This window comes from Anas acuta, chromosome 3 (genome assembly GCF_963932015.1).
Source record: "Anas acuta chromosome 3, bAnaAcu1.1, whole genome shotgun sequence".
In the NCBI taxonomy this organism is placed as follows: Eukaryota; Metazoa; Chordata; class Aves; order Anseriformes; family Anatidae; genus Anas; species Anas acuta.
Window position 1 is genome coordinate 80,268,528 of NC_088981.1, and position 27,444 is coordinate 80,295,971.

Sequence of the window (27,444 nt, forward strand, 5' to 3'; positions counted from 1 at the left end):
TGAGGGGCCGCCAGGGGCCGGGAGGGGAGCGGCGGCCGCGCCGCACCCGGGTCCCCCCCGCAGGCAGAGGGGGAGCGGCGGGAGCGCGGCCGGCATGAGCCAGGCGCCGAGGAAGCTGCCGGAGGAGGAGGAGGAGGAGGAGGAGGAAGAAGGGGACGAGGAGGAGGAGGAGGAAGAGGAGGAGGAGGAGATCGCGGGCTTGGCCGGCTACGCCGACGGGGCCGGCTCGTTCTCGGACGGGGACGCGGAGAGCGGCGGCGATGAGGCGTGTGAGTGCCCGCGGCCTGCCGGGGGACGGGCCCGCAGCTGCGGCTGTCACTCGGCGGGGCCCTGCCAGGCCCTGTCCCGGGGCAGCTCCCCGCTAACAGAAAATTAAACAAAAATGGCTAAAAAATGGGGGTGGTTCGCCATAGTGACGCTGTGAATGTTGAACCCCATAGGAACAGCCCTGTGCCTGTGCGTCCCGGCTAGCTGTAGGCAGCCCGTGCAGGATTAAGGCGAGGCTTATTTTAACCCTCCGGCTCCCCTGGCCTTCTGTTAGCTCCGGATCTGGGGAAAGAGGGGTAAAAAAAGCAGCGTGAGATTTGGATCATTTAATTTTATTTTGATTTTTTGTACCTAACCGGGCTGCAGGGCTCTGGGGCTTTCCTTTTCCCAGTTTCTGCCCTACCCCTTCCCAGGGCTGTACGGTGAGCAGTCCCACATCCAGCGTCACAGCCTCGCAGTTCAGCGTTTCTCTTCCATTTCAGAGGAGTAATGGAAAGGGCAGTGCGAGGAGGACAGCCTCCATGCGTGGCTGTTGAAAGTGAAGGGGGAAGCCAGAGCTGAAAGTAAAAATGTAATCTGTGCTTGTGGGCACACTGGAAAATTCAGAGCTTCATGTTGGCCATCTCCCACCTTGTGCTGGTTTCTTGTCTCTGACCTGAGCTGAAATGACTGCTTCGTCTTTTGACTTTATACATGGGTTTGTATTCAAAGACCTTAAAGGCTTGGTTCACGTAAAGCCCAGTCATCTTTTTGATGTGCTCCACTAAAACGTATTTGCAAGCAAGGAAACCTCAAAGGTTACTTCCTCAGACACTCCGCAAGTCATACCCTTGCTGAGTGCCACACTTGTGGCAGGGGAGAGCCAGGTCTTCTGGTTCCGAGTTTTTCTTTGGCCGCAAGAATTTCCTTCCACCAGGCATTTCTGCAATGTTCATAAACCCACAGGAGCTGTACAGCATGGGTGATTGCATATAAGCTTTTTCTGTTAACTCCTTAGGCTAAGGGCCATCTTTAATGCTGAAGATGTCCAGTGTATGAATGCATGTGTTTCATAAGTTTTGACAGCATGCTGCAAGCGTCACAGCTGCAGACAGTAGCACTGGAAATGCCATGAGATGAATGGGCCTTGTAGGCACAGGAGTGGGAAGTATGGGACTGGTCGTTCTCCTCTGTGCAGAAAGGGTGAAAACTTCAGAATAGCATAATTGAATTGCGTTAGTGGGCAAAAATACAACCCTACCATAAATCATTATTAGCTCTATGAGTTGAAACTAGACTCAGGCTTGTTATCTTGTGCATGATAAAATGAGCAAAAACTTCTCTTTTGGTCTGGCATAGCCTGAGCAGGTGAGCTGAGAACTAGAGCCTTGATACTGGTGAGATCTCAGAGTACACCTGCCACCACAGCATCCCCTTCACGTACAGCTGTGAAGCACTGATAGCCACAGGCTTCTGAAAAGTAACTGAAATTGATAGGAAATTTGGGACAGGTTTCCAAAAAATCAGTGAACATCTTGAATAATGTGAAGGAGATGTTGGATTATTGATACTGTCTGTGTCGTGGTGAAACAGGTCGGGACTGCTTCGTGCAGCTCTCGATTCTTCAGAGCTGGGCTCTTCTGCGTGTTGCAATACACACGAATTGCGCTCCGTAAGCAAGGACATCACCCAATTCCTGGCCAGATTACTGTAACTGCAGTCCTTTTGTGTTGGGAAAGTGCTTTGAGGTTTGTTAAAATTAATTTGTGAATACTTCAAAGGCTCTGGCCTCCAACCAGCAGTTAGAACTGAAGAGTTAGAACCAGCAGCAAGACTTCTGTTCTTAATGGCCGCTTAGAAAAGTTGAAATGTGAAGGGCTGCTGGTAAGTGTTAGAAACTGCCATTTTATGACATTTTATTCTATGCAAAAGTGAATGAAGCAGGAAATGTGTTTCATCTAATGAGATGGAAAATTATCTTACCCATTATGGGATAGAGCACAGTTCAGTGTTTCTCTTACGCCCATTATAATCTCACTCAGTAACCTAGTCTGGGGAGTTGCAAGGCTACATCTACTGGCATTTCTATGGCAAATTAAAGAAGGAGTTGTCATGCACTCAGGAAAGGAATGTGGGCAGGCAGTGCATCATCCAATTCCTTTACATATAAGGTAATCTCTTAACTCTCTCTCCAAGGAAAGTGCTACAGCAGCACTGCTATCTAGTCAGGTTTGGATAATATTAATTTACATTTCTCTGTCTTCAGCTGGCAGAATTTCAAAGGCTAAGTAACAGGCTTACTAGCAGAGGAGATGGCATTCTGCTTGCTAGTAACTGTGTGCACTTGCAGCTTTGCTTCTTTACAATGGTTTTGGGATAAAGCAATTCCTTTCTAGTAAGGATTATGATCGATAAAAATGTATCTGCCTGGAAAAATGTAATACAGCAACAATATAAAGCCCCAAGTTATTTTAAATATATTTTTTTAGATACACTTGAGTTCTTAGCTTATCCCTTAAAGGAAAGGGAATGATTTATAGCTGGCTTCTCTTCTACTGGTCTCATGACCTGTCAGCACTTTGGAAACTACTGACCACCTTCACCAGAATTTGAAGGCAAGAAGCCTCAAAGATGATAAAGTTCATGCAAGTTTGATGAAAACTAGCTCTCAGAAGAGAGGAGAGACCCCAGTGAAAGCGTCCTCAGAGAGACAGGCAAGCAGATGCACACGTTTGCTGCGGCAGCACTTGGCTGAGCGGAGCACACGCGCGTTGTGCCGAGCCAGTCAGCGCGTGTCTAGCTGCAGGTCGGCCACAGCACGCCGTATCTGTTACTTGGAGGATGTGTCATAAGACATGCAGGGGAAGTTGGTGTCGTAGTGGCAAGAGGAAAGGGAAACAGAGTACAAATCCATGGCAAACTGGGCTTCGTAAGTTCTGGTGTGGGCAGAGCAAATTGGAGTTTCTTCATTCTTTGAAACGTGCAATAAAGCATTGACCCAAAGGCTGGTTTTCTTATATGCCTTTATAAAGAATTTTCTTCAAACCAGGTCTTGTAAAGCTTGAATAAATATTTTCCTTCCTGACAGTCAAGGTGCAAATTTCAGGATGTATGGATATATGAAAGTTAATGAAATATTGGCTATAGTTTTGGCAGCTGTAGAGAATTTGTGGGGTGAAGAAGAGAGTAGGGTGAAAGAAACTGTTAAATCCTGTGACTGGTTTGCTTCCTTGACAAGCCTGTGCCCTGCGGAACATAAAACACTGTCAGATTGTCCTATTTTTATCCCTGTTATTATTCCTCTGTAAGCGTGAATTATTGTAGGCACATGCTTCTTGCAGTCCCAGAAAGATGATATTGGTGGTGATGATATTGCAGTGTGCTGTCTGGAGTTTATTACTTCCTAAATGCCGCTGCCTGTGGATCAGCAGGACCTGTCCATTGCTGCCTTACCAACACCCTGCTGCTGTTTTGCTTCAAGGCTTTCATCTGTGCACTGCTGCATCCGTAGGTGGCAATTGACAGGAGCACAGTAAGTGGTAAGACCTGGCAAGGCCTTTCAAATGTATTTAAAACGCACAGGATCTTACAGATAATTAGTTCTGTCCTAATTGCCTGTGCTCTCCGTCACTGGGGTGCCCTGGGCTCACGCTGAGTGGCGTGGCTGCTCCTGAGCCAGCAGGTGGTGCCAGGGGGATGGATGTTGTGCACACACTGCCAGCCAGTTGTGAAGCCCAGTTCCTGGATAACAAACGCTCAGGAGGCACAAAGGGACACAAACAAGATTCCGGACATTCCTGGTGGGCACATCCTGCTTGGCTTTCACGTGAGAACAGATTAGAACAGATTTGATAACTGCGTGTGGGCGTAAACTGTTCTCCTGGGCAAAAGACCCTTCCAAGCTTTCTGCGTTTTTCAGTCCGCAGGGCTATGTGATAAATGGGCAGCCTCACACTGCTGCTTCTGTGCTGCTGCTTCTGGATTTCGGTACTCTTGGAGTAAAAATGATCCCTTGGAAGTGTGCAGGGCATATGTATGAAGGATGTTTGTTTGAACAAATGTGTTTCTCTTTTCCTGCAACTCAAAATTCACCTTAGCAGAAGAAGAGTGAGAAACACAATTACACAGTGCCCTGAGTTACATTGGATAGTCTGTTATGTGGTAGGTGGGAGAAGGCCTGCCTGACAGCTACTGTGTTCAGCCTGCCCCAGCACTCGGGAATGTTCTGCTTCAGTCACACCAGTTTCAAATTAGGGCAGGTAACACAACTGAACCACTTCGTTCCCAAGCATTTGTTTTACACGTAGGTGAGGGATATGCTGTAAGCTTACAGTCTGTAAGATGCTGTTATCTGATAAGTAACACAAATTATTCAACTGTGGGTGAAATCTTTACCTTACAAATGAGCTCAGTGCTATTTTGAGTTCCCATAGAGGAAATGTCTGCCTGCTGAGTTGTCTTCTTCCTATAGCTCCTGGGATGTGTGATTTCCTTTTTTTAAAGGAAGGAAACCTTCACGTAGCTTTTTGAAGTCACACAAACATAACTAACACAAACATGCTCCTTGCTTTCATGACCTAGCTATCAGTTGACAAGGATAGCTGGAAAGGATATTCTTTTCTCAATAGAAACTGAGCTATCATACCTTCTGCAGTCTCTGTTACAGGTGAGAAGTAGGTTTTATGATGGTGTGTATGGAGGGGCAAAGAATCCAAGTTAAAATGTCTGCAGGACCACTCCCTAAGTTTAAAAATTGGCAATATTTGCATAAATCCAATAAAAATGGCCAAAAAAAAAGTTCAATACATATGGTCCGGCAGTCACTAATTATGTTGTTATATTACTCTTCTTCTTGCATGATTTTATTCAGTTTTGGATTTCAACGATCCCTTCAGTACCGAAGTTAAGCCAAGGATCCTGCTCATGGGCTTGAGAAGAAGTGGGAAGTCTTCCATTCAGAAAGTTGTCTTTCACAAAATGTCACCGAATGAGACCCTCTTCCTGGAGAGCACAAACAAGATCTGCAGAGAGGACGTGTCCAACAGCTCCTTCGTCAACTTTCAGATATGGGATTTTCCTGGGCAAATTGACTTCTTTGACCCTACGTTTGACTATGAGATGATTTTCAGAGGCACTGGAGCACTGATATTTGTTATTGACTCTCAGGTAAGAAGAAAAAGGGGAGGGGGGTGCATTTAAACTACTTTTGTCTCTTCTTCCTTCAGCAACAGGCAGATAGATTGGAACGTGTAGATTTTTCCAAAGGAAATAAATAACTTATGGTTACAAACACACATTAAAAAAAAAAAGTCGTTAAAACTTGAAAAGCTGCTAGGTTATTTTTAAGTCTGTCTCCCTTTGCAAGATGTTTGAAACAGTTAACTAGGTTGCTTTAGCGTTTGAAGGTTCTTGTTCAGACTCCCAAATGCTGACAGCGAGAAATTGGTGCACTTGCTAGATATAGGCTGCTGTCTGTCATAAGAAATAAAATACTCATTGTTGAGCTGTAGCATTTTCTAAAAGTAATTATTGTAAAATTTCAGTTGTTTTAAAGAACTTTCCTAGGTTTTCTATTTTTCCTTCATTAGGATGATTACATGGAAGCATTAGCTCGGCTGCATCTTACTGTGACCAGAGCCTATAAAGTGAATCCAGACATCAACTTTGAAATCTTTATCCATAAAGTGGATGGTTTATCTGATGATCACAAGATTGAAACGCAAAGAGATATTCACCAGAGGGCAAATGATGACCTTGCAGATGCTGGATTGGAGAAAATTCACCTCAGGTGAGAAAAGCTGCTGTACAAAGAGCCTTAAGTTGAAGAAAAGCAGTTTATTTAACAAGATATTATTTTGCATTCTCTTGAAGTAGTGGGAAACGAGATTTTGACATATGGAGGAAAAAATTAGTCACAGATACTGTATTTGACCTGAGCCAAACAAAGTATTTTATTTTTGAGTGTTGCCTTGGAAGGCAAGATAAGGAGGGAAAGTGCCTAAAAGCACAACAAATATGCCGAAGTCCTACCAGTATTTTTGCTGCAGCTGCTGTCTTGATGTAAGAACCATGGGCAGTGGAACCAGCTGGTAGTGTATACACTGTCTACATCACTTTTGTCTCCTTCAAACCCCTCCTCTGCCTCACAGCCCCCTCCCAACCACTAGTCCTCACTGCTTTGGCCTTCTCAGAGCCACGTGGGAAAACAGGTGTTCTCTCTTTTCCTTGTGTCTGGTGTTAAAGCAGATTATTGGAGCAAGTAGTTAAAAACAAGGGACTGATGCAGACTGGGATACTAGGCAACATGAAGTTTTCATGTCATCCTTAGCCCTTAAAGCCAAGTAAAAATACTCATGTAAGCAGAGAGACCTGTTTTGCTGACATGCCGCCTCATGCGCTCATAAAAAATGGTGTTGTTGCATTGTTAAATTGGACCACAGCTTTCAAAAAGTGAGTCACAACAGGCTTATTCAGTAATGTTCCTCTCCTGCAATTTGAAAAATATTTTCCTAAGGTTACCAAGGTGGGAGTTGCTTCATGAAGTTCTCCATCAGGTGCTAATTTGCAGTGTCTAGTTTTTTTTGGTCATGTAGAGATGCGTAGACCCATGCCAAGCATAATCCTGAGAATTTAGTTTCTGTATGAAGTCCTGTGCTTCAATCATAACATGTGACTTTATCACAAGGGGTAATTGTGTAATTGCAGGCACTTGCTGTTTGACAATATTTCATTTCACTCATAGTATGAAAGGTACATCGTGTTCACAGTATGTGGCTAAAAGGAAAATGTGGTGACGTTTTTTTCCAGCTTTTATCTGACAAGCATATATGATCATTCTATATTTGAAGCATTTAGCAAAGTGGTACAGAAACTGATTCCACAGCTCCCAACACTGGAAAATCTGCTTAACATCTTTATTTCAGTAAGTACTTGTTACATACTTTGTCTGTAGACCTAGCTATGTCCAACATTGCATGTTCAGCTGTTCTGTTCACTGCCTGCTGAGAGATTGTGAACATTGTGAGCTTTCAGAGAAATGATCAAAGCTTAGATGGAAGGCACCCACCTGCAGCTAGGCCTCACCTCCCTGTTTGTCTAACAGTGCTGCTGAGACCTAGTATTTCCTGAGGGAAAATGACAGTGGGTTAGCAGCCACCACTTCTCTGCTCATGTATCCAGGTGAATGTTGCAAAGGTCTGTGCTGCATGCATTGCTTAAGTGCTACTTGGAATTTGTGCAGATAAATTCTTAAAGGAGCATCATCTAGTCTGACCTCTTACATAGAGTTGGCTATGGTACATCCTAGAATTAATTCTACTTTGAAGTTTACCTCTCAAGAAAATCTTCTTATCCTAATGTTTTTAGAGGTAGAGGCCATGACAGCGTTCAGAGCTTCCACAGTTACTCCTAGGTCAGTTAGGGAGCTTTGTGTAATGGCTTGTTACCACTGTGGAGGTAATTGCTTGTTCCACTGTTCCTGGCCGTGTGCTCCCTTTACCTTTTTGTGCTGGTTGTGACACATGCCTGTTCCCTTCTGGAGTCACTCTGACACATGCTCACACAGCAGAAGGCCGTCCGGTTCTTCTGATGGTTTAATTTAGTCAAAAGCTTTTAATGGAAGAGTCCAACACGCTCCTGTTTGGGCACAAGATAAGAGGTAGGGACATGTGGCCATGAGCAAAGGCGAACACAGTCAGTAGTTCGTGAGAAAGGGGAACTCCTTCTGGTGGTCATGGATCCAGCTCCAAAAATTGCACCTTTTCTTCTCACAGCATTATGATTTTGCACCTTGCATCTGGCATTAATTTGTCAAACTTCAGTGTCCAAGCAAGGCGTTTTGTTTTGCCTTTTTGTGATTCTGAAGTAATGAAACTTACTTAATAGCATTCAACAGCCTGCAAGATAAAATTAGACTTCACAGTTTCTCAGTGTGGGGTGTGAAAATTGAGGGAGAGGGAGTTGGATGTGCTGCTGACATGGGGGAGCTAGGAATGTCTTTCCAAAGCTTATTCTCTTACTATTAGGCAATCGATGATGACATTTCATATCGAAGGTTTTATTACAAAGATCTGGTTCCACCAAAATGGCCGGACTGTACGCCAGTTATCATCCAGCCACTTAGGATAGAAAAATAATGAAAGGAGGATGATTATAGCTCTGGAGCAATTCGATAGTATTCTGAATATGCTGCACAGTATTAACGAGGGGGCTGTCTGAATGGTAATTGTCCTGGTGCTAGAGCCACCTCAGTCACTCGTACTGTAAGTCTGATCTCTTTATGGGGTCTCCTCACTGTTTGTACCAAACCACCACATGAACTGAGCACGAGCAGTTTTCTGGATGATGGCAGTTGCTTGTGCGTCTGGGACACCCTTGAGGAAGGTCCCATAACACGTAGAATATGAGGTGTAATTGGTAAGGAGGAGCCACTCTTTCAAATGAATGGGAAGTTCAGAGAAGTGCTTCTGAGAGAGATATTTCCCCTACATGGTAGGGGCAGGAGTCTCAGACTGTGTTTGTATGCTCCAAATAGAGCATAATCCAGTTTGGTAGTGGTGTAGAGCAAGACATCGCCACATCGCTGTGTCCTCAGTGTGCTTGCCTTCTGTTTTTAAGAGCATCTTGTGTCTGTAGACAGGAGACTTGGAATGACTCGATTTAATAAGAAGTTTAGGAAGACTAAACATCATCCTCCAGCGTAGAATTAGTGGGCGCCTCTTTACTTTAGCAACTTACTGACAACAAGTCAGGTTAGGAATCCTGACACAGATTTTGGTCATGCCTTGCCTCAGGAAGCCAGTGTGTCGGGTGTCAGTGTGGGCGTGTTGGTGTTCCTGTGCGAGTTGTAGCAACATTCATGAGGATGTGCTTTCATTTATGCCACGAACACTTCCAACACAAAAGCTGGTGACTACAGAAATAGATCTACGATCACCCCTGAGTTCACCTCAGGTTTTTACACCACTTTTACAGTGGCACAGTGTGTTAGCTTGTACAGCTTGTATATTTGAGCATCCATCAGCATGCTAATACTGCTTCTACATTTTTTTTTGTCTTAACTGTCTGTACAGTGTGAAGTAATAGCTGGTTTGGCATTCAGAACCCATGTAAATCTTGGCTAACATTCTACCGGCTTCTTAGAGAGGAAAGGCTGTTTATTTATTTATTTTTTTTTTATTCCTACGGCCTTAGCAAGCAGTCAAGTTGTGTGCCATGGGAATGTGGATTTTTCTTTTTAAGTGCTGTTAAAAACAGTAAGCTATCACAGTGAATATAAAATTAAGTATAATTTTGTTTAACAATTTAATAATCTATAAATTAAGCTATAGTACACAAAATCTTCTGTTTCCACAAAAGCTGTTTAACTGTCCAAAATTCATTTCTCTCTACAAATGACTAGTGATATCCTTGAAGTTCATTTCAAAACAACATATTAGGGCCAAAGAAGGAAAGGGATAGGCTTGTTTACCCAACCTAACAGTTGCTTTCATACTGTTATTTTCCCTAACTGATTCTTAATGATATAATGTCTCTTTGAATAGTGTTTTTAGGGGTTTTTTATTCAGTGTTTCCTGACTTCTTATGACTTCATAATCACTGTTTGTACTGGTATCTTTTTTTCTTGAGAAATTTCCTCACAAACATTCTGGCAAATTCTTTGCTTTTGTAGTTAGAGGCATAATATAAACCCTGACAAACGAAATCAGTGAGGTCACGTGGGTACAGTTCAGTGGTCACTAATACTGCCAGCCCGTCCTACCCTTTCACAGAGGTTTCTGTCACCATACAGAGTTTGACAGAAGCAAATGCGTGCCGGTTTCTCAGCAAATCCCACCACAATGTATTAGTTTCAGCTAAAGACAATGATGGTTTAAGTTAGGATGCCGAGCTACCAGCACGTGTAACTGCTGGCATGGCAGACTTCTCAAGATACAAACCTTTTAAACTGTCACTGCAAGTGCACACAAGCTGCAGCTGCTAGAGCTCTGAGATGGGTATGCCACTTCTCCTTGTTAGATGCTACAATATTGTCACTTCAGTACTATTGTACTTAGAGCAGGTTGGATATGGCTGGGTCCTGTTCAGCTTTTTTTTTTTATCTGTATGTCCAAGGATGGAAGCTCCACAACCTCTCAGGTTGTCATGCTTCTAGTGCTTGATGCCAAAAACCATTTTTTTTGTCTTGTATCAAGTCCGAATTCAGCTCTTTTGCCTCTTGTCCTTCAACACCGTAGCTTGGAGAAGAGATGTGCTGCCTTCCACACACCCTCCCATTAGGTATGAGCCTTCTCTTCCTCAGGGTGAACAAACCCAGTTCTCTCAGAGTCTCCTTGTACATTGTGTGCTTCAGCTCCTGGACATAAGATATCCAGAGGGTGTACTTGGTCTTGAAAAGTTATTTTTTTTATTAATGAATTACAGAAATGGGCCATACATGAAGTTCCATAAAGAACTGCAAGAATTTAATCTGTTACTGCTATTGATTTATTGATGGGTGTTTCCAATCTTAGTTGTGTGTCCAGCAGTAGAAGAATTAAACTTTAAAATGAAAATATCCAAAGTACTGCTGCCTTTGTACTCCGTACAATGGCATACCAGGGGCTGGAATCTTTCTGCTTATTTCAGAGGAATTGGAAAGTGTGAGGGTTACTTTTTAGTCTCTTAATTAGGTGTTAAATTGCTCACTTAGAAAAGAAAGAATAAGGAAAAGAAAATTTCTGTAACTACAAAGGAAACAGTAACTAATAAAACTTGTTATGGCTTTTCAGAGTGTTTTTGACAGTTACAAAACTGCTGTGGCAGCAGTCCCAAACCATACTGAAAGGGAAGCCCATATATGGGAAAAAAATATTGTTTGATGGGAGAAAGAGGATTCTTTTCCTGTGTATTTGGATGATGAAGCATGTTTGTCAGCTTGAGCTTTAGCAATACTGGGAAATTGTCCTTTGTGTTCATCCTGGGACAGCTGCCCAGGTGCAAACCCTTGATATGAGCAAGCAAAGCTGCGGCTTTCAGTTAAACAGTACACATTTTCCTTTTTTTTTATCCCTCCAGGAAAGAGAGGTTTATGATAGTTTACCTTATCTGCACAAAGGGTATGAGCTGAAACTGAGCTAGCATTCCTGCCTAGCCTCTGAGAGCTGCAAATACGATACTGCTTCAGCATGGAGAGAGTCTTGATCAACTTGGCAGGATGACAGGAGCGTAGATGTTGTAGTACTAGCAAGCCTTGACATCATAAAAATAACTTTAACCACCAGTTCCACATGAAAAATGAGAGTGCTATCGAAACAGTGGTCTTTCTTCTATGATCCTAAAAGATCTAAGGAACAAGGCAGTAGAACAGCTACAGGCCCTGATGAGACTGCTTCTCATTTTCTTTGAGGAATTAGTTCCTGATTCCTACTGCCTCTTTTGTCCTCAACTTTTCCTCTTCATCATTTCCATCAGCTTACATGTTCAGTTCTTTTTACGTCCATTGTCACAATCAGAATCAGGACACCAAAATCTTAATCTTGGAATTTTTCCTCGCATTTTCCACTGAAAATAAATGTAATTTATCCAGATGCTTTCCAGAGAGGAAGCTGGGGAGTCTGACTTGGCTCAGAGGCAGAGACATTGAAAGATCTTCAGCCATTACAGCTTGCTACAAATACTTCAGTGCTCTAAAGTTCTTTGAAAATGAGCTTGATTGCAAATTAACTCCCGCTTACTCAGCCTAACTTTTTGTATAGTAGGCAAGTAGGGGAACAAAAAAAAAAGCTTGGTAGTAATTTGTAGACGTGGCTTACATTTTCTTTTTCTTTTTTCTTTTAATAGAATTCTGGGATCGAAAAAGCATTTCTATTTGATGTAGTCAGTAAGATCTACATTGCAACGGATAGCACTCCAGTGGATATGCAAACTTACGAGCTCTGCTGTGATATGATAGATGTTGTGATTGACATTTCGTGTATATACGGGTAAGTAAATTGTTAACGTCTTTCATGGAATCTGATCTCAAAATTGGAATGATGTGGGTGTAAACAATAACGAGGAGGAGTAATTTATCAGGGCAGGGGAGAAGGAGGAAATGGCAGGCCTCTGAGGTGCAGATCAACTGCCAGCAACAAACTGTTCCCTGTTCAGCCTCTCATGTGAGGACCTTCCTCTTTCTATGTATTTTTTATTTTTTTTGTAGGAAGGAGTGGTGAGTAGTTTTATAGTAGTTTTGTTTACTTTAATAGCTAGTGGCCTCTGCTGCAGGGAGCTGCTTCACTCTTCCTTCAATTGTTTGCCCTCTCTTCCCTGTGTTATGTTGGTATTTTTTCAGCTTCCCCTCTGTGTCCTTTAGCAACTGGGGAACTTCTGGAGTAGCTTGCTCCTTTCCTTGCAAGTTATATTGGTGTTTATGGCTTGCTCCAGTGCAATGCCAGCTGCTCCTGAAGCAGGCGGGGGCACACTAAGAATTAGTGCATTACTTGGGGGCTAATCCACAGTATGCTTATAAAAGCGTGGTAGTCCTTGTTAGTCTGGGATTCCTACCAGTTTTTTGTTGCAGTCTTGGAGAAAGTATGAGGTGGAGGTGCACAATAAACATCAGAACTTGAACAACAAATTGTTCAATACCTCTGTAAAACTTTTTAAGTTGTGTATCTTTCAGATACTGGATTTGGTCACCTCAGTAACTCTACAAGAACTTGTGTTTTCAAGAGGTGTGCAGTCAAGGATTCTGATTCTGTAGCTTTTTTATTTTTGTACAAAGATAAAGCTGTGTAGTTCAAATGACTGCATTTAATTATTATCTGCACAACATCACCTGGGGGGCATTATAATCCCAAAATGTCTCTCTGCCACTGACTTCGTTTGATCATGTAGCATTTGCCACCAGAAATCTGTCACGTTTTTTAGGTATAGACTGAAGATATGACACTAGAATTAATTTCTTGTTTTTCATTCCTGGAGCATCTCTGGGTTTTGCTATTTTAATATATTATTAACGCTAGTTATTCTGGGAGACTGATGATAACTTCCCATTTAACAAGATCTGTGTGTGCATTCAGGAATGAAGGTAAAATTACAAGGTCCAAAGCTAATACAGTGATCATGATGAGGCATCATCTGTGAAAGAGAAATCTCTTCATGATATGATGCTGCAAAAGCCAACGTGTCTCATGAGGAAGGTCTCATGATGGCTTAAATTATCACTCAGCTGCCACTGCTTAAGCAAGGTTGTTGGATTTGGAATTATCAGTACAGATTTAGTGGTTCACGTGTTTTAGATGAAGTTGTAATGCAGTGCATTGAATAAAAGAAGGCAGACAGCCTTGTGGTAAATGGTTTGCAAAAAATAGGGCTCCAGTTCACATACTTGGCAATCTGATTTCTAGCCCCAGATCTAAGATCTGTTGTGTGTTTGGATAAATTATTTAATCTCTATGTCTATGTAGTTTACATAGGTTTTTACATAGTGGGTTGCTTAGAAAAGAGTTTCCCTGATAGATTAAAAAAAAAAAAAAGTCTTAAAATTTGAGATTATTGGGTGAAAGAACAAATATGGAAATACATTTGTTAATACACCTGGTGTTTTACCTTGTTTGTTTGTTTGAATATTGCCCTTTAGGCTTAAAGATGATGGCAGTGGAACTCCTTATGACAAAGAATCAATGGCAATCATAAAACTGAACAATACAACTGTCCTTTATTTAAAAGAGGTGACAAAATTCCTTGCTCTTGTTTGCTTCGTCAGAGAAGAAAGCTTTGAGAGAAAAGGTATTTTTCCATTTTCTGATACTGCATTGCACTTACTTTATACTAATGAATTAATGCATAACTGTGTGATTGTCATTAGCTGATAAAGTCTCTATCTGTATGGCAAATATTGAAGGTAAGTACAACTTGATAGAGCTTACATAATGTGTTTGAAAGCACGAGGTATTTGTGCTGACATTAAGATAAGATGAAATCATAAACGTATTTGACAGCTTTCTAGTATGAAAGCACACAGTTTACATCCAGTGCAATAAAGCTTCCATCTGCAACAGGAGAATGTGTCAATTTATCTTGGCTAACGTTGCTTTGTACCTATCGGTACCAGCATATGCATTTGGAACAGCTTGAGTGCCATAACCAAGGGAACTTTACTGAAACTGGCTGATAGAAATATGTTCTTGCTTTTTCTTTGAAAGAAGGCTTTTAAAAAGCAGCATATTTGGGAAGCATGTTTCGTGTTTTTCTATTTCATATTTTGCAGTTAAAAGTGTGTAACATTTCTTGGTTGTATTGATGTGACCCTGGGCAAGGTCAATACTGAACGCTTAGTTCATTATCACTCTGCTGACTGTCGTGGTCACTGAGTTGCTGGCCTCTGTCACATGTCCTGAGACTGAAACTGAACAGTGGAAGAATGAGCCGTCATTTTGGCCTGTGACCTCCCCCTCCTTGTGAGATTAATTCACCAGTTGGTGTGTTTGTGAATGCAATACTCCTCTCATCTCTGCACTAAGAAATGTTATTTTAGCATACCCACTGACAGGGCTGCTTCAGAAAATACACCTTGATGAGCAAACGCTCATTAGGCTTTGTCCACAGTTGTCAGATTGTTTTATTTACATAGTTTGGGACTCTTCATGCAGTAGTCAGTACTCCTTAACAGTATAGTTGTAGTATTATAATGCAGATTAACTTTGGTGTCTGGAAACTTCCACATAATATTTTGTCTGAACTTAAGGGAGAGGGAAAACAAATCCTGGGGAAAAAAAAAAAAAAAGTAAATCTGCATGACATAGTGGATTTAAACCATTTCAAATATGGATTATCTCCTGTTAAGGAAATTTAGGTGGAAAACGCTATGGTATTTGATTTAAGAAAGCTTGATTAAGAAGGCAATTACCTTGTACGAGGTCCTAAGCTCAGTACCAAAATTCTAAAACTTTGCTGTATTAGACATTTTGTAGCACCCGGCAAGTCTTTGGAGTGACTACCAATATGGCTTTACAGCTTTTCTGTGGGATCACATTCAACCCACTCACACGGTTAATATTAACTGCCTACTATGGATGTATGTATAACAACATAGCTATCGTGTTATTTTTCAATTACAGTGTAAAACGAAGTGTAACTGGCTGCTATTTGGGAACACGGCTATGGAGTATCCATTTCAAAGCCTGTGCATTATCAAAATGAAAACTCTTTGACTACTAGGTGCTACTTATTTTTATCACAGTTCCTATGTAACGCAAAGTCACAAAATGACACCATAATTTGGGAAATAATTTTTATTGTAGTATGCTGAACACTTCTCCAATGCTCTTAAGTAATTTAAAGCTTTGTAATCTGCCAAGGCACTTCTTCTGTGTATCTTCTCTTAAGACTAATATGTGTATTTAATACAGGATACAGCATGGAACTGTAATGCTCACTGAATTGCTTGTATTTATCAAATATACTTTTGCTTAGCATAGAAAAAATTGCTTAGAAAATTCACGGACTGTGACTTCGAGAAAGAGGAGTGTGGTATTTCAGTAAATGTAGAATATAAACAAATCTGTCATTACATGATTTGTGTAAAATTTGTACAAATGTCTTTATTAATATGGAAAACGTTTTTGTCTCTGTAGGATTAATAGACTACAATTTTCATTGTTTTCGGAAAGCCATACAAGAAGTATTTGAAGTGAGAATGAAAGTAGTAAGATCTCGAAAACATCAAAGCCACATGCAAAAAAACAAGAGACCCGCTCCCAATGGGACACCAAGAATGCCACTGTAACTGAGGTTTTGTAGACTGTGGCAAGCAAAACTTTCATGAAGTTGATGTGACTTCTGCATCTCATTGCACTGCGTGGAGAGGAAAACCAGTGGGACTGATGTATTATATGAATTTTCCCTGAATGTTCAGAAAGCACTGTTTAAATATTTTTATCCAATCAGTTTTTTTAATATAGTGAGCACTTTGAGCAAAATGTTGTATATATAAGCATTGAGGTGAACACTTGTAAGAATTTTCTTAATATATGCTGTAAACCTTTTTCATGCCATATTAAGAAAAAACAGCTGTGACAGAAATACTGGGTACATAATTTGCACTTTTTCATGTTTTCCTTGTGGAGTTGGACTTTGATAAACTTAGTTTTTATGGTGATTTTGATGCATGGTGTCAGGTAAAATGTATGCTGTAGTTTATTTACCTGCTACAATCGAATTGGTTAGTAAACAATTAAGAAAACTTGGTACAAGGCCTTTTAAAATTTGTGACAGCTAATACCTAACATTCATACAGATCTAACTTCATATATTTTTTGATTTATAATCTGAAGAATAATTTTGAAGTATTACAGCAATAAGTACCTTACCAGGGATCATAACTGGTAGGTAAATATTAGCTTTTATAAAACAGGTTTCTGGCCAAATTTCATCTAGAGTTCTCCATAACACTGGTAATGCCCTCTGGGTCTATTTATATTATTTACCTCAGCACATTTACCAGTTAAATACCTTTCTATAAAGACAACTGTTTTGTAAAATGGCTCTATGTTGCACTGGTATTTTTATAAGGCTTCGGAGGAGGGTGGTGTATCTGAAAGGTCGAATTTACATTACTAAATTTGTTTTGAGAGCCTGCACATCTGCAGCTGGTGCAGTGAAGAATCTGTGCGTATTTCCTTTCCACCCTGCTATTCAGTTCCTAGTTGGAAGAAGAGCTTTTTTTTTTTCCCCAGTCACACTGCAAACCAATTGCACATGTGTTCCAGAGGTGTTGCTCTTGGGAGTGGGAAGAGCCTGACTTGCATGGAGGGCAGCTTGCAGCACACCAAAAATGGGTAAGGGGAGCTATGCTTTACTCAGTCCTACAATAATCTGCCCCTAGCTGATAGTTTGGGAGACAGAATTTGAAAGTTTTGGCTTAGCTAAGGCAAGGCATAACGCTGCATGTCTAGCAAGCAAAGAGCTCCCAGTGTTTGCTGGCTTTTGTTGAGAAAGGAAGGGTTTAACCTGCGGTAAGCAAGGCTAAATTTAGTGGTGGTTTGAATGCAAATGCAAAGTTTCTGTATGCTATATATGACACATGGACAGACCTTGAGGCTCTAATACTGCACTGAATATAGGAACTAGGAGGGCTCTTTGGCACTGAATGCAATGGCTCTCTGCACAAACACCTGCCAAAAGAAAAAAACAGTAGTTTCCAAGCCCTTTACTGCTGCCTGGTACACGTGACTTGCTTATCTTTCTGGAACAAGTTGGCCATTTTGGCATGAGGCTATTGAGTATACGTGGAGTTCTTGGAAATAGCTGTTAGTCAATAGAGGGATCTAGGCTGCATAATGTACCATTTGATCAGGAACGCAGTTCTGAGTGCTGAGGAAGGTGAGAAGTGTTGAGAGTAGTCAGAAGTATTGGTCCTGGTGGCAGCGTGAAGAATAATGACTGTAGCTGTAATGAAAGCAGAACACTTCAAAAATACGGAGTTCGGTTTTGGTCCTGTCACCACCTGTTGTCGTAGGTGAGTGTGGCTTCTCTGACCGTGCCCCTAAGTTAAAGTAAAGCTCTTTTCAGAGTTCACCCCAGAAATGGTGGGTAAGAGCTGCCTTTTCACAACTCTCCAGTCCACAGGACTTCTATTGACGGACAGAATTTTCCACCACACGTTTGTCTTTCGTTTTGTTGAGACCCACCATTGTGACCCAATCTCTGTTTTTCTCCCTTCCCTCCATTCAGGTTTATGTGAGATGAAGAACAGCTACCAGCGTGCATCATTTGTTGGACGAGACATTTAAAAAGTGTCTTATACTGGCTGTGGTATGAATGCTACCTAAAGAATGGAGTTTTCTCATGTTTGCCCTGAGATCTATACAGTCATGCATACCCATGTACCTAGAGAGACTATCAACTTAATTAAGCCTTTCATTTACCATTAAGTTCCCTTAAGAATTTGACATTGACTACGTTGTATAATTTAGTGGAGGTGGCTTTAGCTAATACAAATCTTCTAATTGGATATTGTCAGAGTAAGAATGATTTTCTTCAGATTTGTGTTTCAAACATGTTCAATTATGAAGTTGAAAGAATGTGAAAAAACATTAATTTTACTCTAACTTTGGTGTTTTTCAGTTTAGGCAATGACTCGTGTGTTTCACTTTTGAGTAATTTTCTGTTTAGTGACTCAGATTTTCATGTACTAGTTGAAGTGATTGAGCACTGAGGCATGCAAGGGTTTGTTTTGTTTGTCTTTTAAAGAACTTTTTTCTCATTTTCTCATTCTCTTCCTCTTTCTTTCTAAATTTTATTGAGGTTTTAGTTTTAAAGGGATGAAATACCCCATGTGCTTTAAGAGCTAATTCTGACAAATCAATGTAGAGAGACCTTTTTTTTTTTTTTTTTTTTTTTAATTAGAATTCATGCAAGAAGTAAAGAGTTCCTGAGTCGTGTGATACTTCCAAAATGTGTGAGCTGTGAGTCTCCATTTTTGAGTGTCATCTGAGTTGCCTAAACGCGGGGAGGCATTACTAACCTAGCCATGATTCTTTTAAACACTTTTTTAGAATAAACCCAAACCAATTTAGTATCTCACAAACACTTTGAAGTCAGGAGCTGGATAACTAAAACATTGATTCAAACAACTTGTGGTTGAGGATGTCTCTAAGTAATTCTATAGGTAGCAGCCCTGAGTAGTGAATGACATGGGTTCTCTGAAGAGTTAAAATGCATCCCAGAACGTGCAGTGGGAAGTGGTTATTTAAAATGCTGCAGTACTGAAGCATCTTTTTAAAATTCTGTGGACATGAACATACTGTGCATTAGCATGGAAGTGTAATCAACAGGAGAAAACTACTCTGATAAAGCAGAATTCAAGTGCATCATTTGAGATCTCATGTTTTGTGCTGGAACTTTTTTTTTCCTCATTAAAACTAAAATTCTGTGTTTTCTTGCGTGTGAAACTGCAGTACTGTGGTGAAGTCTCAGTTCATTCTGACTGCAGCGGTTTCTTTTCTTTGAAGAAATTATTCAAATGGTATATTTCCAAAATTGCTGACCTATAGCCTCCTTCCAATTTCACACATCAGTTTAAGTTGAAGAATTAAAGCAAATAAGCCCAAACAGGTCATGGCACACAGTAGCAAGTGTTTGCTTTAACAACACATGTACTGTCCCTTTGATTTGCAGTAGTCATGGCAGAATATTTTTGTCTTCAATTGAATGTTGGGGTATTTTGTCTTAAATGGGATGTCGGCATTTGCCTACTGAATGATATGCATGACATTATTATAGTGATTTTTGATGCTGCTGCTTTATCTATGTCCTATTATTTAGGGAAATCAGATTGTTGACAGCAAAATCTTGTTTGGATTCTAAATGTTTATTGATAGAGACATCTGAATTTACTCAATTACAGACAAACACATCAACTTTACCCATTTCAGCCGTGTTGGAAATGAGAAATAACCCAGCTTTGTCTGGGGAATTCTTGTAGGCTCCTCTGATTCTTTATGGTGACATCTGTTTGACATCCCACTTGGTTTTCCTTTGTATTAATATTTGCACATTAGGTCCTGTACTTTATCCTCAAACGGCTGATTTCAATACTTTTGTTTCTGGTTCTTTTTTGGAAATGGTAGGGGACAAAAAAAAAAGACTCAAACAGATTGCTTGTTTTCATTTGCTTTCTCCCTGATAGTTTCTGCAATTTCTTTTCTGATTTTGTTATCTCTGTGATGTATGTTGATGTTTCATTGTAGGCAGGTCAGACAACCAGTCTCCTTGGTCTATTTTCTTTGGTTTATAAGCATTAGGAGCTACGAGCTAGGTCTTGAGCAAAAATCTACTGAAAAAATAGTGAGTACTAAAAATCTAAGTTGCATACAATCCATTAAATGCTACTAACATCCTTAAAACATATGCTTATGAAATCTGGGTGCGTTTGTACACCACACAAATACAGGTTCATACTTAAATTATAGTTTATCCTGGCAGTCACATCTTAAGCATTTCCTAATTGGCTCTAGAACATCTATAAAAAGAAAAGATTCATATAGATAAAGATGTCTAAGGAAAAAAAAAATTCTAATGTTGTCTCTTGGATAAAGCTAACATTTTTGATAACATAACAGATTTTCTGGAGACTCGTCAGGGGAAATACTCTGAATATTTTCCCTGATGGTGATACCAGGAGCTGCTATCAGAAGGATTATTTCTTTCAGAATTGCTGAGTACCAGTAGGTAGTGAAAAAAAGACAGTAGTGAAAAAAGGTGATGCCATACCTGCTCCCCCCTTTTTTTACCTTGAGACTAAACATGCTCTAGCCTAAATAGTGAAGGGTTGGGATTCCTGCTGATGGGTACCTTATAGGTTGGTACAATCATGCCCAAACAAACCAACTACCACCACCAACAACAAAAAGACTGGCTTACCTGCAGTATGTAAGCCAAGACACTTAATGGTATATTCCAAGATGCCTTCTTTCACAAAATGCTGGCCAAAACAAAAAACAACAAAAAAAAAAGACCATGGGTTTACCACAGTAGGATGCACGTTAAACTATGTGGAGGTGGGCTGGGTGAGCTCAGTCGCACCATACGGTCCTCAAAGGTCCACATAGCTGTATCCCAAAAGTAACAGAACAGTATCAGAGCTGCCTTCATTATTATAACAGGATTTATTCTTTGTGTAGGTTTTACTGTCTACTTGGTGTGGACTAAAATCCTTTCTGGACTCTTCTGAACTAAAATGTAGTGTAGGTACAAATACAAGAGAAAAAATCGGGTATGAGCACGCAGAGTGGAAATCCATTCCCAAATCCAGAGAGCTGTGATGTTCTGGAGCCTCTGCTCAGCGTAGGGAGAGCAAACAGCCTGGCTGCTTCCAAGAGGAACCTCAGTTTGTTGATGAAAAACTTTTGAGTTGTGAGGACTGTATCAATTCCCTGAGAGCACAGACATTGGGGGTGCTGTAGTCCCAGCTCACTTCCTTAGTCCTTGATAAATACTGCTCTAGTCCTTCCTCAGCTTTCTGTTATTCCACGTTACCCATACACCGTTGGGTGGTTGTTTGTGCTTCCAGTGAGTATTGACTGATTGGAGTTGTGGATGTCCTAGCAATAACATAAAAGTTTTTCACCAGAAACTCCTAGGGTTTCTAGGAGCCACACCATCTACTTCGCACTGGTATCTCTCAGGAACCCTAGGACCTGTGCTACATTCCCTACTTTGCAGGGGTTAGATCAGCTCTACTTTCATTTCCCAGTGTTGCTCATGCCCATCCACATCACTTCTGTGGACTACTGTGCTGATAACCAGACGCATCTGAGTGGAGGAAACATCTGTTCCAGCTGCTTTTGCAAAACAGCATATGGAGAGAACAGGAATGGGCCTTCGGGGTGATCCAGCAGAGCCGAATCAGAAGGAAGTCACCCAGTCCCAGGGGCTACCATCATCTCTAAATCGTGCGCGGGGGTGCCACCGTACTCTGCTTCACTGCAGTGCCCTTTTCAAGGATTGAATCATCCTCTGGTGAGTCAAATCTGATACACAAATTGTGTCTTCTCCAATACTCCCTTCACAGCTGCTTGAACTTCTGCCAGCTGTCAGTATGCCATTCATCAAACTCCTCTCTCACAGCGTAAGTGCTGAACGCAAGCGCTCTGCAGCAGGGACACACGAGTCAGCTCAACCCCTCCAGTCCCATTCCTTCAGTAATTTCATATTTCAGTTCCACGTTTGTGTACCTGTAGACCAGCAGGCATCGTACTAACTTGTGCAGTTTGTCATAAAGCCCATAATGCAAAAACTTGGGCATTGGCTTTAAATTCAGTGTTCTCTTGACAGCTTATGTATCCCTTACCTGCTTTTCTCAGTGCACCCCCGCCCCTAAAAGCTTCCCGCTGCTATGAACTGAGGGCATCCTTAAAGGTTCCTCAAGGTGGGAGAAGTTCATTCCCCTTCCCTCCCTCCCCTTGATATTGCTACCAGTAGTAGTCCCCGTAAAATCCAAGCTATAAATCTCAAATTTCAAAAGTTACAACAACACCAGACTGCGTAATTGTTTTCAGCTTTTGATATTCTGCTTCCAGAGTAACAAAATCCCCCTGCTGTCTGCATCCTCTGCCAGTCTGCACTCTCCCAACTCACAGTGGTAGGCGTGCAAGAGAACACCACCTCTGCAAGTGTGTACACACGATTTAAAAGTGTAATCATGTCATGGTTAACGCGGATAGCTAGAAGTTACTAGGCTAAGCGTTAACATGCTCACCTCCCCTTGCAACAGACTGTATGAGACCTCAATACCCAGCATCACCAGACTGACCTCTGACTCTTTTTTTTGGTCTAGTGGCTTGTAACTTTTTATTGGTGTTATCTTTCCGAACCTCATCACAACCACCTGAACAGCAGGAACTGCAGCCTGATAGTAGTAGTCAGTCTAGTAAATAGTCACGTTAATGCAGTCGTTTGGAGCCCTGAGAGAAGTTGAATTGGCCAGGTGGTAGAAATCGACATTTGGGCAGCAGAGCCTCTCTCTAGGCTCTCTTGACCTTTGTGATCAGGGATTTAGTCCAGCTGCCTCTACAGGTCCCTCATGCCATTTCCAGTGCTTTATGGCCTTCAGCTACTGCCTCCTTCAGGGCAGCACCAGTATCCTCTAAGTTTCCCAAATCATACCTCTCTGCTTACGTGGATGTCTTGCATACCGTGGGGTTCCTCATGTGACATCAGATGCTTGTGTGTGCAATGGAATCAAGCCCTGGGTTTCCACCGCCCACCTGAGAAACTCCTGGGTGTCCCAGATACCTGGATGGGGTTGGCAGACATCTGATAACTAAATATATCTTGGTTAATGACATAGTAAGCTTTAATCATCCTTAATACTGGTTGTAAAACACTTTTTGAGGAGTTTTTAATTAAGCACCTCCTTGTAAATCCTTTACTGGCATTGCTGAGTCAGTAGTGGCTGTATGCAAGTGCTTGTGTGCGGGCAGATACGTGCAAGGAGTTCATGTTAGAGTCCCAAGGAGCATTTCTGGAATGGATGGGATAGAAGGACTGCTTGATGGCAGTCCACCAGAGGTAATCCTGATTGTTTGCTTTCTGGCTGCTTTGTAAATACAGATGTTCCCTTCCCAGAAGGAGGCTTATGGGAGTCACTTAAAGCGAAGAGGCATGGGGAGCAATTCGCATAATGAACACGTGGCGAAAAGGAAAAGTAACTCTCTGCTTGTGCTTGGGCCTGAAGAGGGGAGATCACGAAAAACTGGCTGTGTGGAAGGAGTCAAGAGCTGCGCCTGTCATTTTGTCCCTTAGCAGTGGCATAGGAACAAAATAATTTTAGATTGGAGCAGTTCACATCTACTTGCCAGCTATCCATCTCTCTCTGCAATTTGCAGGGTAGAGAATATGTACCAGAGAAAATTTCTGCCATTACCTGTAGTTACTGAAGCTAATAGGTAGATTGGTGAAGCCAGGAGTCGTGCACAGCTGTCGCTCGGCAGCTTTAGCTTTGACATACGCCTTTGCAGGTTTATTTTGAACCAGGAAACAATCTGAACTATTACAACTATGGTGCCAGTGGGGAGCGAGTGAAGTGACAGGTGTGATACATCTCGTTCTTCAGGGGAACAAAAAGGTGATAACGCAATCAGCGTGCCTTTATTTTGATGTCTCATCTTCATTTTGATGTCTCTGGCTACTGTAAGATACTCCACAAACTTGTCACTGATGATCCTCATCAGGCATTTGCTTGCCTGAGTGCTTACAGTGATCTGGTAAATTCTCCCCTCATTCTCTTTGTTCCGTTTCTGAAATAACGCTAATTAAAAATCAGTTGGCAAAGCCACCAGTTTTGTGAGATAGTTGTTTTAGAACTAGGCTCGATGAAAAGGCAGTAATTGCTTTCCTGAGAAGTTCAGTGCATCTGTGCAATTATTACAGGGCACTTTGTTACACAACGCTACGCTCGTTTTATCAGCGAGGAGGAGGTGCGCTGGTATCCCGATTTACCAGGTCCGAATTCATGGAAAGGATTTAAAAGCTAAGGCTGTATTAGTCATCAAGGAGCACAATGATGATTTCTCCTCCAAGTGAGTCATAGCGGTTCCCACTGTTAAGGCAGACACAGGAATATTATATTCCTTAATTCCATTAGCGTTTGATTCTGCAGCCAACTGTCTGCATCGAAGGGGTAGCATTATAAATGAAGCAAACTAGTCTACATTTTGAGTTTGTGAAAGAAGGGTATGAATGCTTCACACAAAGGACTATTGTATTTTCCTCTGTGATCTCAGGCTTTCTTTAGAAGAAATGATTTGTAGCTGAATTTATGAGGTAGCATACAAAGCATATAAAAACCACTACGAACTGGCTTTAAACATTCAATTAATGTGCAGTATACGCCTTTGAAATATAGCTTACCTCACACAGTTACATGGCCTGCACAGATAAATAAATAATAGTTTAATGCCATATTAGCCAGTTAATTCCCTAAGATCTACAAGAATATTCAATAGAGAGAGACGTCAGGAGTAACTCACACTTCTTGGAGTCCATCTTCCCCCAACTCTGCATGCAGAACTTCGTGATCCCCATCCCAGGTTGCTGAACTCCCTTCTTGGCCCTTTAACGTTAGTTCAGCAGGAGTCCTACTGTTAAAAATAAGTTAAATGTTTGTAATTCTTCTAAACCGAAGGGAAATGCATTTGTATCAGATATAGGGAGCTATATATATATATCATATACAGCTATGCATACATGTGAAAATACCTAACTATCTATAGCATTAGGCTGCCTAAGCCCCCTTTGTATAATGCAAAGAACCCCGGTTCCATTAACTTTTAACGTGTTACTCACTGGATCAACATCTAACATCTGTTTCTGGTCGGATTAACTGAGCTATAGATGTTCCTGGTTCTCTCCACTGTCCATTCAACGAGCCTCTGGTAGTCTCAGAAATGTTCATCCATCATCTGCAGTTGTCCAGGTTGATTCTGCCCACATTTACGCTCTTTCTTTCAGGGTAAGAATGGGTGCATTTGAAGAACTATGCCTTTTATCATGTGTTATGATTGTCGTTAATGCTGTAGCATCTTTTGCAACAGAAGGGTATGTTCCTTTGCTCTGAAGCTAGGTGGCCATCTCAGCATCTTTCATCCAAAAGAAAAACAGTTCAGCACTTCACAGCTGCAGAAAAGTACTTAGAAACATGAGCGAAAACATTTTTCTTAGAAACTAGAAATTAAATACATCTTAGAAATTAGTGGTGGTTCTTTTGTCAAACTGAGGGCGTGCCTCACTGTAAGGATTTACTGAAGCCAAGCAGTTTTTAATATATTGACTTGTCAAAGCTGATTATTCTAGCTGTTCTGCAACCAGTTTGGTGAGGGTTGTATAAAATCTGTCTGCAAGGATTTAGCGCAGTATTAAATATGGAAATATTTGTCGTAGCAGTGGTCAGGCAAACTTTCAGTTTCCATACGCTTCAGCTGAGCATGTTTAATTTTTCACCAAGTTAGATCATCTGACAGGATATACAAGCTGCCTTATGCGAAGTGCTGTTAGCGCGTGGGATTCGACTGCAGTTTTGCTACTATATTTGGCGTTTTGTTTTAAGAAAAAATGTTCCAGAACAAAATGGCCCCTCCAAGCAAAAGCCTAAACAAAAGGGAGGTGAAAACACAAACCCAAACCGAGACAGGGCATTGGTGGTCACATGAAGGAAGAGGAGGGAAGCTGACTCTGCGTTGGCAACACTGAGTGTGCCAGAGCCCTGCACTGCTTGCTCCCAGTCTGTCACCAGCAGCTGGGGAGCTAAGCCCCAGATTTCTGTCCGTGCACTGAGTTACAACACCGCCTCGCAGGTATCGGGGATTTCAAAACCGTGGCACCTGGCAGCATTCATTGTCTGTCATTCCAGACTGCTAGCTGTGTAATACGTCTGGAAATAAAAGCAGTCTCCTGCTGCTGGCTCTGTGGGATTTCACGTGATTGCCCAGCGCCAGAACAGGCCGTGATGTCGCTTAATTAAATGGAAAAAACACACAACTCGTCAGTGAATTTCTGTTACTTCACGTTTGTCTATTCAGCTTATTTTCAATAGTGTTTAGCTGCTATGTAGTCACAGTGACTGTGTTTCTATTTTTGGCTAAAAAACCCTGTTTCATGTTAGCTACAGGTGCTTCCTCTTCGAAATATATAAAATTACATCGCTGCCAGGTTCAAAACCAGAGCCCAGGAGAGAAAGCTGAACTCTGTATTGCTCTAGTATATATCTCTATAATCTCTATATATTGTTCTAGGATGTATCACTCCTCGATTGATGCCATTATTCACATTATTGTGCCATTATTTGAAATACCTCCTATCAAAGTAGATCCTGAATTCTTTTTACATAGAATTCCAGATTTCTGAGTGCAAAATACTACTGCTGCTTTGAGGCAGGGCAAGATTTAGTCACAGAGAGTCCCAGAGTCCCTGCTGCACAGCAAGGTGGCTCGGACAAGTGAGGAAAGACGGGACGTAACAGCTAGAAATGATCAAAATGGTTCCCAAACGTGACACCCAGGGCATTCAGCTCACTGTCTCAGGAAGTTGTGTCAGCTGTTGTTAATGAGAAAAGCTGAGATGTCATCGAGACTTGTTGGCTGTTAAATATCCTATGGGGTGCTTTTGGAGTACAAGGGAATCCCAAAACCATTCCTTCCCTTCTGCTACACGTCATTTTCTCGTTATTTGTAGAGTTTTCCCCTGTAAAAAGGAAGTTCACATTTCCCTTTTGAAAATGCACTTACTCAGTAAGATGGAGTCAGGTTACTTTTTTTTTAATTTTTTGCTCTTACCACAATGTCACTGCACAATAGAACAGGAAAGGGAAGTGTAACACCTTATTTTGCAATGCTGAGAACATGAGGAGGTGTGCAACTGTGTATTATTCTCTGCATCATCTGTATGCAACTTTTTTTTTTTTGTTTACAACTGCTTTTTGTTGCTGCTCAAGCAAAGAAGGAAATGGGAAAAGAGAACTAAGACATCAAAATGCACCAAAAATTAGTTTCACGTGGAAGAAAGGGATATAAAAGTGGCCTAGACAAAATTAAGGAGAATTTCTGAACTAGAAACAAGGGTGTCAAGCTCATGTTGTTGAAGACAAGCATGTAAGAGCTCAGACATGTTTCTTCATTCACAGTGAATTAAAGTGAAACTGAGACTGCTGAGAACACGAACTCTTTAATTTGGTAT

General features: G+C 41.4%; 1 protein-coding gene across 1 annotated transcript; it reads left to right on the plus strand.

Annotated features, from left to right (window-relative positions):
• RRAGD (Ras related GTP binding D) lies at window positions 1-19,168 on the plus strand. The gene is made up of 7 exons (XM_068677974.1): window positions 1-269; window positions 5,117-5,412; window positions 5,835-6,034; window positions 7,054-7,168; window positions 12,067-12,209; window positions 13,850-13,998; window positions 15,846-19,168. Exons 1-7 carry the CDS (start codon window positions 95-97, stop codon window positions 15,995-15,997), a joined length of 1,230 nt encoding a protein of 409 aa, XP_068534075.1. The 5' UTR covers window positions 1-94; the 3' UTR covers window positions 15,998-19,168.
• The last annotated feature ends 8,276 nt before the right edge of the window (window positions 19,169-27,444 follow it).